The sequence below is a fragment of the Topomyia yanbarensis genome, chromosome 2, assembly GCF_030247195.1.
Source record: "Topomyia yanbarensis strain Yona2022 chromosome 2, ASM3024719v1, whole genome shotgun sequence".
Lineage (NCBI taxonomy): Eukaryota > Metazoa > Arthropoda > Insecta > Diptera > Culicidae > Topomyia > Topomyia yanbarensis.
Genome location: NC_080671.1, coordinates 442356962 through 442369437, shown reverse-complemented (window position 1 = coordinate 442369437; position 12476 = coordinate 442356962). Strand labels below are relative to the sequence as shown.

The following is a 12476-nucleotide window of genomic DNA, read 5'->3' as shown; positions in this document are numbered from 1 at the left end:
TAATATTCTGCGCCATGTAGTCAAAGTACAGGGACATGAAACGGGTCTGAGAATTGAGCTCAACAAGCCTTTCGAAATTTTCAATCACGACCGGGTTCAAGATATCGTCGGCTATACGCAAACAACGATACTGAATTCTTTCGAGTTTGATGAAATGTATGTTCGCGGCGGATCGAAAGCAGAAGCATCCGTATTCCATTACCGACAGTATCGTTGTTTGATACAACCTAATTAGGTCTCCTGGGTGGGCACCCCACCATGTTCCGGTTATTGTACGAAGAAAGTTGATCCTTTGTTGGCATTTCTGTTTCAAATACCGAATATGGCATCCCCAAGTACCTTTCGAGTCGAACCAGACCCCTAGATATTTTACTGTGAAGACCTGAGCGATAGTTTGACCCATTAATAGAAGCTGTAGTTGTGCTGGTTCACGCTTCCTAGAAAATACAACTAGCTCAGTTTTCTCCGTGGAGAATTCGATACCCAGCTTAATAGCCCATGCAGACAAATTGTCCAAGGTATTCTGTAATGGTCCTTGTAGATCGACAGCTTTGGGTCCCGTAACAGACACCACGCCATCGTCTGCAAGTTACCTTAACGTGCAGGAATTGTCAAGACATTCATCAATGTCGTTGACATAGAAATTGTATAAAAGGGGGCTTAGACATGAGCCCTGAGGAAGGCCCATGTAGCTAAATCGTGATGTCGATAAGTCACCATGCGAAAAATGCATGTGCTTTTCCGACAACAAGTTTAGTAAAAAGTTGTTTAAAGTCGCTGAAAGACCATGCTGGTGCAGCTTCTCTGACAGAATGTTGATCGAAACTGAATCAAAAGCCCCCTTAATATCTAGGAACACTGATACCATCTGCTCTTTACTAGCATAGGCCATTTGAATTTCGGTTGAGAGCAACGCAAGACAATCATTCGTCCCTTTGCCTTTGCGAAAACCAAATTGTGTATCTGACAGTAAGCCATTTGCTTCGACCCAATTGTCGAGGCGGGATAGGATCATTTTCTCGAACAACTTCCGGATACAGGATAGCATTGCGATCGGACGGTACGAATTGTGGTCGGAGGCTGGTTTTCCTGGTTTTTGGATGGCGATGACCTTCACTTGTCTCCAATCGAGTGCGACAATGTTAGCCTCGAGAAACTTATTAAATAGGTTCAACAAGCGTCTCTTGGCAGAGTCAGGCAGATTCTTCAACAAGTTGAATTTGATTCTGTCTGGCCCCGGAGCTTTATTGTTACACGACAAGAGAGCAAGTGAGAACTCCACCATCGAAAAAGGTGTTTCGTTCGCGCTATCGTGAGAAGACGCGGCGCGGTAAATCTTCTGTGCCGGGGCGGAATCCGGACAAACCTTCTTGGCGAAATCGAATATCCAACGGTTTGAATATTCCGCACTCTCGTTAGTACTGTTTCGGTTTCGCAAACGCCGGGCCGTGCCCCAAAGAGTGCTCATCGATGTTTCTCTCGTTAATCCGTCGACGAACCGGCGCCAATAACCGCGTTTTTTGGCTTTCATCAAACTCTTCATTCGCTTGTCTAACGTCGCGTACTGTCGAAAACTAGCGGGTAACCCGTCGTTCCGGAAGGTCTTAAACGCGGCGGCCTTCTCTGCGTACACGTCTGAGCACTCTTTATCCCACCAGGGATTGGGAGAACGTTTTTGTATGTTCGCGCCGGGTACTGGCCTAGTCTGAGCTTGATTCGCGCTGTCGAGAATCAAGCCAGCCAAAAAGCTGTACTCTTCCTCCGGAGGAAGTTCTTGGGTAGATTCGATGTTGTCGGATATCGCGGCAGCATAGCTCTTCCAATCGATATTTCGTGTGAGGTCATACGAAATATTGATTGATTTCAATGGCCTTGAACCGTTATTGAATGAGACTACGATCGGCAGATGGTCGCTGCCGTGGGGATCAGGAATTACCTTCCACGTGCAATTTAACCGCAGCGATGTTGAGCAAAGAGACAAGTCTAGGGCGCGCTGGAGGAGCAGGAATCCGTGTCATTTCACCCGTGTTTAAAATTGTCAAATTGAAGTTATCGCAAAGATCCTGAATTAAGGAAGACCGGTTATCATCATAGAGGCAACCCCATGCTGTACCGTGAGAGTTAAAGTCTCCTAAAACTAGTCGCGGTGCTGGCAGGGATTCTAAGATGTCTTGTAGCCGTCGGTGCCCAACCGCGGTGTTGGGGGGAATATATATGGAAGCTATGCAAAGGCTTTTGCCTTTGGTTGTTACTTGACAAGCGACAACTTCAATACCTGTTATCGAGGGAAGGTTAATTCTGTAGAAGGAATAGCACTTTTTGATCCCCAAAAGCACTCCTCCATAGGGGGTGTCTCGATCCAGGCGAATAATATTAAAGTCGTGGAAGTTGAGATCGATGTCGGAAGTTAACCAAGTTTCACATAATGCAAATGCATCGCAACTCAAATTATTTATTAAAATTTTGAAGGAATCGATTTTCGGGATGATACTTCTGCAATTCCACTGTAGAACAGTGATCAAATCCGTGACCTCGTTCGATGAGTTAGCCATCGAAGGATACAATCGCTGAGAGGAGGGGCCATTTAGCAGTCAACTGCTTCAAAAATGTTCTTACTGTAGGGAGAAAAGCTAACATAAGACTTTTAATAGGATCAGTAATATTGAAAGTTTTTAGTATCCAGTCCACTATGTCCGAGAGTTTTATAATTCCAGTGCTGTGATTACTCTCGAACTGAAACAAAGGAACACTTGGGATTTTTGATGTTCCTGGAAGTGCTGGGAACTCCTTCTCTGAGCTTAATCCTCCGAGACCAGGAGCTAATTGCTTCGGTTTGGTTGCAACACTTCCAATAGATGTGACTTTCGGAGCCCCCTCAAGGGACACCTTCTGGCCTTTACAAGGAACTTTACGAGAGGAAGTGTTCCTCCTCTTCCTATAAATTCTAGGCACCCTAGTAGATGTTCCCTCTTGTGGGTTACCAGCCTCGCCCTCGTCAGGAGGCAAGTGAGTATAGATGTTTGCTGAGGATGGTGGCGTAGCATTCTTTAACATTTCTGCGAAAGAATGTTTGGATCGTCCCGCAAGGGAACGTTTCAGTTTATCCCCGCGTAGTTTGTACGCGGGACATGCCGAGATATCATGCAGACTCTCCGCACAGTAAGGACACTTTTCGGCTTGCTTACTGCACGAATCATCTAGATGATTCTCCCCGCATTTTCCACAGCGGGCCTTGTTGCTACAATGGGTGGCTGTGTGACCCAGTTGTTTACACTTTGTGCAATTCATGACCCGCGGCACAAACAGACGCACAGGCAGACGAACCTTGTGCAAGAGGGCGAAATTTGGCAAAGCGGTACCAGCGAAGGTCACCCGATAAGAGTTTGATTGGGGGTACGTTTTTGAACCATCCCCCGCAACTACTACTGAGTGCAAACGTTTGCACTCAAGTATTTTAACTGGCTGAAGTAAGCGGTCTCTGAATCGGTCAACCCCGTACTTCAGCAGATCCTCGCACGCCAAACTCTCATCGGTTACGACGCCTTCGGATTGTACTCTTACAGCCGGAATATACACGTTATAATCCCGCGTAAAGTGCTCACAGCAAGCAATATCGTTTGCCTGCTTTGAGTTGGCTAGCAACACCCTTATCTTGTCCGAGCGGACCTTTGAAATTTCGGTCACAGCCGAGAACCGTTCCGTCAGGTCTCTAGAAATCTAAAGAAGATTCAGTGATTTAGTCTTGGGCCGAAAGAAGACCACAAATGGACCAGTTGAGAGTTCTGGATAGCATTTGGGCCGGGGGGGAGCCTTAGAAGTTGAACCCGATTCAACTTCCATTTGACCATCCGGAGAGGGAACCATAGAAAACGTCAACGCACGGGGTCAGCGCCCGCGCAGACGGAAGAAAGCAATAAATGTGTTACAAAAGACAAAAACCACTTAGCTTTAAACTGGTGTCCAACGACGAACCGATCCAGCTTATACAGCTGGCTATTGTTTAATCCTCACACGCGAACAAAAGACTGAGGACCGAACCGAACTGGCACCTTGAATGCGGATTAACACTATTCTTTATCGCCTCACACAGCACTACGGACTAGAAAAAACAACCTCTGTCTCGATGGAGAGCTCGAAAACGAATGTGAGCAACATTCTTTGAAAATATTGTTGAAATTTTATTGATGAAACGCTGAAAATGCGTTTGGCAACACTGCCCACTAAATGGATGGTGGGGGAAAGACGCGTATTTGTTTAGGTTATGCTAGTATTAGTAGCAGAAAGGAATAAAATAATGCATGGCACGAAAACGAGCGAGCAAGAGAGTGATAGTAGTGCGTATTCGCGCTACTACACTAAATATTGGTCGGTCGGTTTTCTCATCATTCGTTGTACACCAGAATAGCAAAAATTTTCGCATCATAGCCCGTACCAAGCAGACCGCCCGAAAGCAGTCAGAAACGAAAACCATCCGCGAAAGTACCTCAACCCCTGGTGACGTTGAGGAGCCAAATGCTACGGAACAGGAACTGTCACCCTGTGAGAAATTCGCCGCTATCGGAAGTGAACGGAATTTTCCTCCCACGATTAAGCAAACCAATGGTCCTTTTCAGGACCAAATTAAATATATTGCAAGAATTTTTAATTGAAACTTCATAACATTTGGGTTGTCGAATATTACATGCTCGTCTTTTTTATTGGAACTGAAAAGTACAGAATTTGTTTAGCGATGAGAAAAATCCGCTAATTATTATCACAGTTTGAATAAGTGAGTGCTGCTCAGGCTAGAAATATGAGAAATAGCATTAACGGAAAATTTGCACTAATAATTCCATATCAACTTTTGAATAGGGCTAATAAGATTTGTAAACAAACTATTGTTTTGCTGATTTCTCTTATTTTGTTATAATTTCAAAACAGAAAACATTTGAAATTGATTCTACCAAGAGTAAATATGTTGATTCAAGTGTATTTTTCATGAAATTCAAATCGGCAGCGGAGTAATGAGCGAAAGAAGTTTGTTTACAAAAATCTCATTAGCCCTTTTGAAGAATTAATGTTGAATTCTTCACAAGTAGAATTTGTTAGTCCTGAAAAGGACTGTTTTGGCAACATTGCGGACGCGCGAGTTTACTTCTTGCTGGTGATGATCTTCGGAGCAGCTTTCTTGGCAGGTGCGGCGGCCTTCTTTGGCTTGTTCTCTACAGTCTTCGTTGGTTTGGCCTACTGTTTATTGCCAGCTGCTACCGTCTTTGCAGCGACAGCGTTGGCCTTCTTTCGCAGCCTGTTTTTAGCGGCAGCCTTTGATCTTCTCATTACCTCCACCACCAGCGGTTTTTCTTCTCTCCTCTGGTAGTCGATTTCTTCGGGATTTTTTCGCTGCAGCCTTCTTATCACCAGCCGGTTTCTTATCCTCGACCGTCACCTTAAACGATCCGGAAGCGCCAGTACTCGTGGTGTTTTTCCTTTCCGGCAACCGTATTAAAATCCTATCTGCCGGTCTGGCGATGTCACACACATGTAGTTGGCCTGGTGATGCTGCTGCTGTTTTACCGCTTCTGCTGCTGCCGCCGGAATCAGGAACATGTAAACGAACGACGAAAAATTCAAGCAAGTCTTATATCTAATAGTCGTTGCATGGTTTAACGTCGCAAAAAAGGCATGGCTAACTATGAAATGAAATACTAACATATGCGAGTCGAATAGTACTGGCCAATATTGCGCACTTCCCACCAACCTGGACTCCGCACTTTCAAAGTGCGAGTGATCAAACTGCTACTGAAAACTGCGAGCTGTCTAAACACATGTATTTCAAGTGATAGAGATGGTATTTTCATAGACAGACCAGTCCAACTAACCAGTCTATGAAGAGAATTAAATGGAAGAATAGTAAGTGCGCAGTGCGGTTAGAATCCAGTTTTTAGTGCCACAAGCAATAGTGAGACAGATAATAATTGATTTCGGAAAATCAATTTTTCTTCATTCATGCAAGTTATACATTCGTACAAATCTTATACAAGATTCCTGATTATTTTTCTGACTGATTGGTTAAAACATTGTGTATTTTAGTTAAGTACAATGAAAACTACAAACTTTCAAAACGCGATCTTCGGTATTTTCCGAAATTTTGAAATGGGGCTTTTATTTTGAAACGTTAGCTAATAGTTGGCGAAACAAAACATTTTCAAATTTAATTCTTTCGAGCGGAATGATAGCGCTGATAAGGGCTAATTTGTTTGCCGAAGAAAATATTCTCCGGGTAGGAGATTTTTGTTCCAATTGTTTCTGCTTTCTAACACGGAGCTGCACAAATTAATCCACGGAGATGAATCGTAATAATCACCTTCATTCCCGGTGTTAACTTCTGATAAGTGGACTTGCTGAAACCGACTGAAATGACAATTCTTTCTGACCAGATTTGCGGCCTGGTTCATGAAATTAGCGGTAACCAATCAGGAATGAGCTTCAGTCAGATGACTTGAAATCGGTTATTTTTCGTGTGTGTATGCTATCTTACATCCATCAGAAAATAAAATGATGGCTTCTGCTAGCAGCACGTTTCGACACAAACTGATTCATCCACCAGTCGTGTACAGCTCACAAATATTTCTCGGTATTATACAGCCATCCGTTCGCACCAAGCAACCAAATACGAATGTTGATAGAAACAAATCTGTAGCGGACCTATATTTAAAACTTTTCATCATTTAAGTGTTCGGTTGCTGCACCATATTGATGGCTCTGGCCGAGATGAGCTGAAAATTTTCACCATTTTCGGTAGTTTTTGAAAGATTTTTTAAAATACAGTATTTTCGGTATTAATGCATGTTATACATACTCCAAATTTTAATAATACATTGAGGAACTTATTTTCGATAAAATTGCCTTAAACCTCAAATCATTCTATTAAGTATGATGGAAGTTATTAACATTCAAAATCTGACGCGACTGCCAAAGCCGATATTTTGAAACGGGCCCCCATATTGAAACGTTAGAAGTATTCTACTTCAAAAATCTGACAACATATATTTCACCACTGCTCAGTGGCGATATTCCCTAAAAAACTGATCAAAAATCTGAAATTGCATGGTATCCCGGCCAAAAAAAAATGCGGCCGAACATGGTCAGGCGATTTAAACAGTTTGACGTTTGACTCAACTCGCTTGGGCTAATTGCCCCTAGGAATAAATGCAATTTGCGAACGCGACAATTTCAACACTTAGACAAATTTTCTGGCGTCTAAAATGGACTTGGTTGTTTTTTTCGTTTCTCAAACATGGCGGTTCATGTTTGGCTTAAGCTTAAAATTGTTTTTTTTTAACAATTGGCGTGTTCTCGCTTGTATTTTGTTTGTCTAGTGCACTTCATTTAGCCAACGAATGTGGAAAATTGTGGAATCGTGTGTAAATATAGTGGAACAAGATCTCTGACTTAAAGTCTTAGTGAAAGTCAGATTGTGTAAGTTCACCATTGATTCTTCCTGTAGTTTGGTGGTGATTACCTAGTGTACTGACAAATTTATGTGAGTAGATAATGAATCCGAAAATAAGTATTATTTGTAATTTTCATATCACGCAATTAAGAGCGATTAAATTGAGCGTTCCTTGGGCGATTTGGAGGCGATTTACACGCTCATTCAAAACTACTCAAAATTTGAGTTCAGAGCACTCAATTTCAAAAGTAATAGCAATATGTCAAAAAATGAGTTTTAATTTGAGTAGAACTAACTCATCCCTGGAGTAATCATTAAATGTTCAAGCTTCTGAGTGAAAAAACTACTTACTCTCAAAAAAGTGTGTGGAATCAGGCGTCGACTTAAACTAAAAAAGAGTTTACAATTTAAGACACTGATTGTTCATAAAACTAGAAGGTAAGTTTGATTGAGTTTCGCTTGTTTTGAAATCTAACTCTCAGTTATGTTTTTTTAGTTTCTGCAGTTTCCACGAGATGTCAATCGGCATGAAATAGATGCAGAAAAAGACCCTCAGATTAAATTTCCGGACATCGTAAACGCCTGGACAACGGACTGGAGGATCAGGTAAATTTCATTTGAAATACCTATTCATATTTTTGCAGCTTTATTAAAAATGCAGAATGATTATTTTCCGAATTTGCCTTTTGAGTAAAATGTACTCAAATTTGACATTTATGTCCCAAACTCAAAACTGAATACACTAGGAAAACTCAATTTTTGACTACGTGCACTTTTTATGAAATTGAGTGGCTGGCAACTCAAATTTGAGTTGTTATCAATGAGCGTGTAAGGACAAGAAGAGCGGCAAAAAAATTACGGCGGCAAATCGTCCAAATGTTGCATTTTAAATAGCCCCCCAATTGCCAGCAATTTGCTGGCAAGTTGTAGGGCAATTAGCGCATCCGAGTTGGCAAACAGCCCCCCGCTAGCCAGCAACTTGCCCTTTTTGACTGGGTAGATACAGAACACTAGATTAGGATTGTCGCCAGGGATGCCAGATTTGCAGAATTTTATTTCTATTGATCTCGTAACTGACGACGAACAACGTTATCAAAACGACGGACCAGCGTCTGGTTTATTAATGACTTTGGATCTGAATCTAGAAAATCACAAGATTTCTCCACTCAGCAGAATTAAATATTGTATTAGACCCTTTCGAAAATTGTTCTGATGATTTTTACATGTGTGTTACTAAGACGTAACGTTTTCTTTTTGGATCTTTATGGAGAAGGTATTGTGATTATGGTGATAAATATTTTAGTTTTTCCTTATGTTATAGTGCATATGAAAACGAAAATAAACTATATTTTTATGAATCACCGAGAACTATTCGCACAAGTATAAAACTAAAAGAGATTAAAACTACTAGAGGTCGCATGTCGCTGCTAAAACTGATAATTTATCATCACGCTCTCACCTATGCTAGGCCCATTAGTTTGTCACATATTGCCCCGGGTGCACACAAAGTAATGGGATATAACATGCTAGAGCGAGACCGCATGTTTCAGTCCGAGATGCATTATAGTATAGGTGTTCACATTCGTCATGTTTGAGTGTGTTGGTTTGTTGCTAGTGAAATTCATCATGGCGGCCCAGGACCGCGAAGCACATAATCAACAAACCGACCAATCGAAACGAAGCTTGTAAGCACGTGGTAAAAATAAGTATGGCGTCCGGGATCGCAAAAGAGCAAATGTTTACATCACTAACCAATCAGAATGAAGTGTGGGACCACGTGCTTCTGTTTTCTTTTTCATTTCTTCTTGTTTGCCCGAAAAAAGTGACAGCAGATGCACACATAGAAAAAAATGTGTACACCTGTATACACCTCGGTTTCAGTCCGTGAATACATGGAAACTGTAGCGCTTTGCTTCCTCTAGTAGTTATAATTTCTTTTATAAAACTATATCGTATATTCAATTTCGCGTCCACCTAGCTTTTTATATAGTAACTATAAGGATAAATTGTCGCTAGCGGTTGTATTTCTTTGGCCTATGCCTATTATTTTAACAATTTGATTGTTCCAGTTATATACAGCTGCTGCAATCATGGTCTATTGTTTAGAATCTAGTGTTTTGGCTTATTTTTGCATGGATCTTCAGCAATATACACGCAAAAATAAAACAACCTACAGAATGAGTTATGTTAACTTAAATTAAGGTATTTTTGAGTCGTGCGTCGCTTTCACACTTATTAGTGTTGTTAAAAACAATATAAGAGATTCGACTCAGTCGAAGTCCTCCGTGCAGTAAGGTACTTTTGAGTTGTTTGGGATATACTCAAAATTAGGTAAATTCAGCTTAAATTTAAGTATATTGAACTCAAGGTTGAGTTATGATTTTTGCCGTAGGTAAATGGAAACTACCTTCAACACGGTTTACTTAATTTTACCTTCCTGCATGATACCCCGAGTTTGAGTCAAAAGTACTCAATTTAAGGTAGTTTTTCGTTTTCGTGTAGGTCATTTTCATGAAAAATATCAAAATTTCTTGAAAATAAGCCAAACCCACTGACAACTCACAACCGCGCCACCTGCACGCCGAAACGTGCTGGTCATTCTCAATACGAACTGTCATTCACAATTTCGAAGTTTTCTGAAGGGTGTTCCATTTTCCGATTCGTCCCAACTGTCACACTGCATGAGCTGTCGTCGGCCGAGAAAAATAATCAAAGGAACCGAAATTCGCTATCAGTGGGAGTGTATTTTAGATTTTTGTTGTTTAATTTAAGGACAAAACCAGGTAATCCAAGACATGTTTATTTCCCCATTCCGCTTATTTTGATATTTTCGTTGTAGCACACGGGAAACAGCAGAATGGCCGCAACGCTCAAACCTTATCTGACTGCAGTCCGTCACACCCTGACGGCAGCGATGTGTCTGACTAATTTTTCCTCCCAGGTGGTCGAGCGGCACAACAAACCAGAGGTCGAAGTTCGCTCCAGCAAGGAACTGCTACTGACCCCGGTGGTCATCTCCCGGAATGAGAAAGAACGGGTGCTGATTGAAACTAGCGTCAATTCGGTGCGAATCAGCATCGCCGTCAAGCAGGCGGACGAGATCGAAAAGATCCTCTGCCACAAGTTCACCCGCTTTATGATGATGCGGGCGGAGAACTTTATCATCCTGCGGCGGAAACCGATCGAGGGTTACGATATCAGCTTCCTGATCACCAATTTTCACACCGAGCAAATGTACAAGCACAAGCTGGTGGACTTTGTAATTCACTTTATGGAGGAGATCGACAAGGAAATTAGCGAAATGAAGCTTGCGGTTAATGCGAGGGCTCGTATCTGCTCGGAAGAATTCCTGAAACGGTTCTAGGGTCAGCCGGGCACAACAGAGCAATGCATTTATCTTTTTCCCCCCGTGGCGCACGTTCGAGTTTAGCGATTCAGAGTTGTTTTTGAATTTTACGAGAAAGGTCAGTTTGATGTTCATTAATCTGATCAAAAGCGGCGAGTGTATTTTTTTTTTATTTTGCTGTTAGCTTTTATTTTTAGGAAGTCTTAATGCGGTTCCAAGGTACTACCCGAACAAAAGTCCCCAAAGCAAAGGCCGGCATGCTGCGCACGCACGTTTGCACATTAAGCTAATACAAGTATTATAAAACGATGTAGAAATTCCAGTTTAATCAAAAGCCAAATTCCTGATAACGCCTTGTTCTGCATTAGAGAAAATCCGAAGTGGGGTCGCCGTGTTTCGGTAGCAGCACGCAAAACGGGTACTGAAGAGACGGAACATAATTTTATAACATACGAAAAACTACCCAAAATTGAGTTCTTTTGACTCAATCTCGTGGTATCGTGGAATAAGTTAAAATTAGGTAAACCGTGTTGAAGGTAGTTTCGCTTCAACCACGGCCAAAGTCACGACTCATTGATAGCCTTGATAGGTTTTTTATGCTTGAGGTCAATATACTTAAATTTAAGTTGAATGTACCTAATATTGAGTATACCCCAAACAAAAGTGCCTTATTCCTCGAAAGACCTTGACTGAGTCGAATCTCGTCTTGTTTTTGACACACTAATAAGTGCGAAAGCGAGAACAAATTCAAAAGTTATGCTAATTTCGTTTTTAGAACCGAGTCGCTCTAGGTTCGCTCTGAGCTGTCATTTTTGTATGGATTTTGTAAATATTAGAGCGAACCTAGCGCGACTCTGATCTAAAACCGAAATCGGCATTAAATTAGCATAATCTGGGTTATTTTATCTTTCCGTGTACACGGAAACGAAAAACTACCTAAAATTGAGTTCCTTTGACTCAATCTCGTGGTATCGTGGGGGAACTTAAAATTAGGTAAACCGTGTTGAAGGTAGTTTCCATTTAACCACGGCAAAAATTACAACTCATTGATAGGTTTTTATACTCAAATCTAGGTTGAATTTACCTAATTTTGAGTTCACCCCAAACAACTCAAAAGTACCTTCCTCCACGGAAGACCTTGACTGAGTCGAATCTCTCTTTTTGTTTTTGACAACACTAATAAGTGCGAAAGCGACGCACAACTCAAAAGTAAGTTAAAAGAACCTATTCTGCAGGTTGTTTTATTTAACCGTGTACGAGAGAGCAGAGAAACCCACATTACCACGGCAGATGGATAGCTAACCGGAGGCGAGATGCCCCACCTGCCAACCAAGACGGTAACAGGTGTGCACATTTTGTTCTGTGTGTGAGTGCGGTTGTCATTTTTCTTTGATGAAGCCGAAAAAACAAGAGGATATGAAGAAGAAAAGCACAAATAAATGACGTAGTGGGCCTTTCTGTTGCCATAAGTTTTCTTTCGGTTCGGTCATGGTTAATTTAATCGGTTTTTTTTTCGAAGTAAAAAGTGTCCCTAAGTGTTCTAATAGGCAGATCCGAGGTGAAGCTCGGCCTTTTCTCACTTTTCATCGTGCGCCAAAGAATCAGGATGCTCGTTCGTTCACTTCAAGGGCCCCGGCCGCCATGCTTAATTTTGCAAGTATTAAACTAATACACTCAAAAGTGTCAAATGTTCCCACC

General features: G+C 41.6%; 1 protein-coding gene across 2 annotated transcripts; it reads left to right on the top strand.

Moving 5' to 3' along the window:
- Window positions 1-10095: 10095 nt before the first annotated feature.
- LOC131685651 (actin-related protein 2/3 complex subunit 4) lies at window positions 10096-11128 on the top strand. Of its 2 annotated transcripts, none has more exons than XM_058969522.1 (3): window positions 10096-10215; window positions 10272-10896; window positions 10976-11128. In XM_058969522.1, the coding sequence occupies exon 2, from the start codon at window positions 10290-10292 to the stop codon at window positions 10794-10796; it is 507 nt and encodes a 168-aa protein (XP_058825505.1). In that variant the 5' UTR covers window positions 10096-10215; window positions 10272-10289; the 3' UTR covers window positions 10797-10896; window positions 10976-11128. The 2 variants fall into 2 exon arrangements, with proteins under 2 accessions (XP_058825505.1, XP_058825504.1); XM_058969521.1 differs by having other exon boundaries at window positions 10963-11128.
- The last annotated feature ends 1348 nt before the right edge of the window (window positions 11129-12476 follow it).

What these genes read in the sequence shown, in the direction of transcription:
- LOC131685651 (XM_058969522.1), top strand. Translation starts at nt 10,290, where the DNA reads ATGGCCGCAACGCTCAAACCTTATCTGACTGCAGTCCGTCACACCCTG.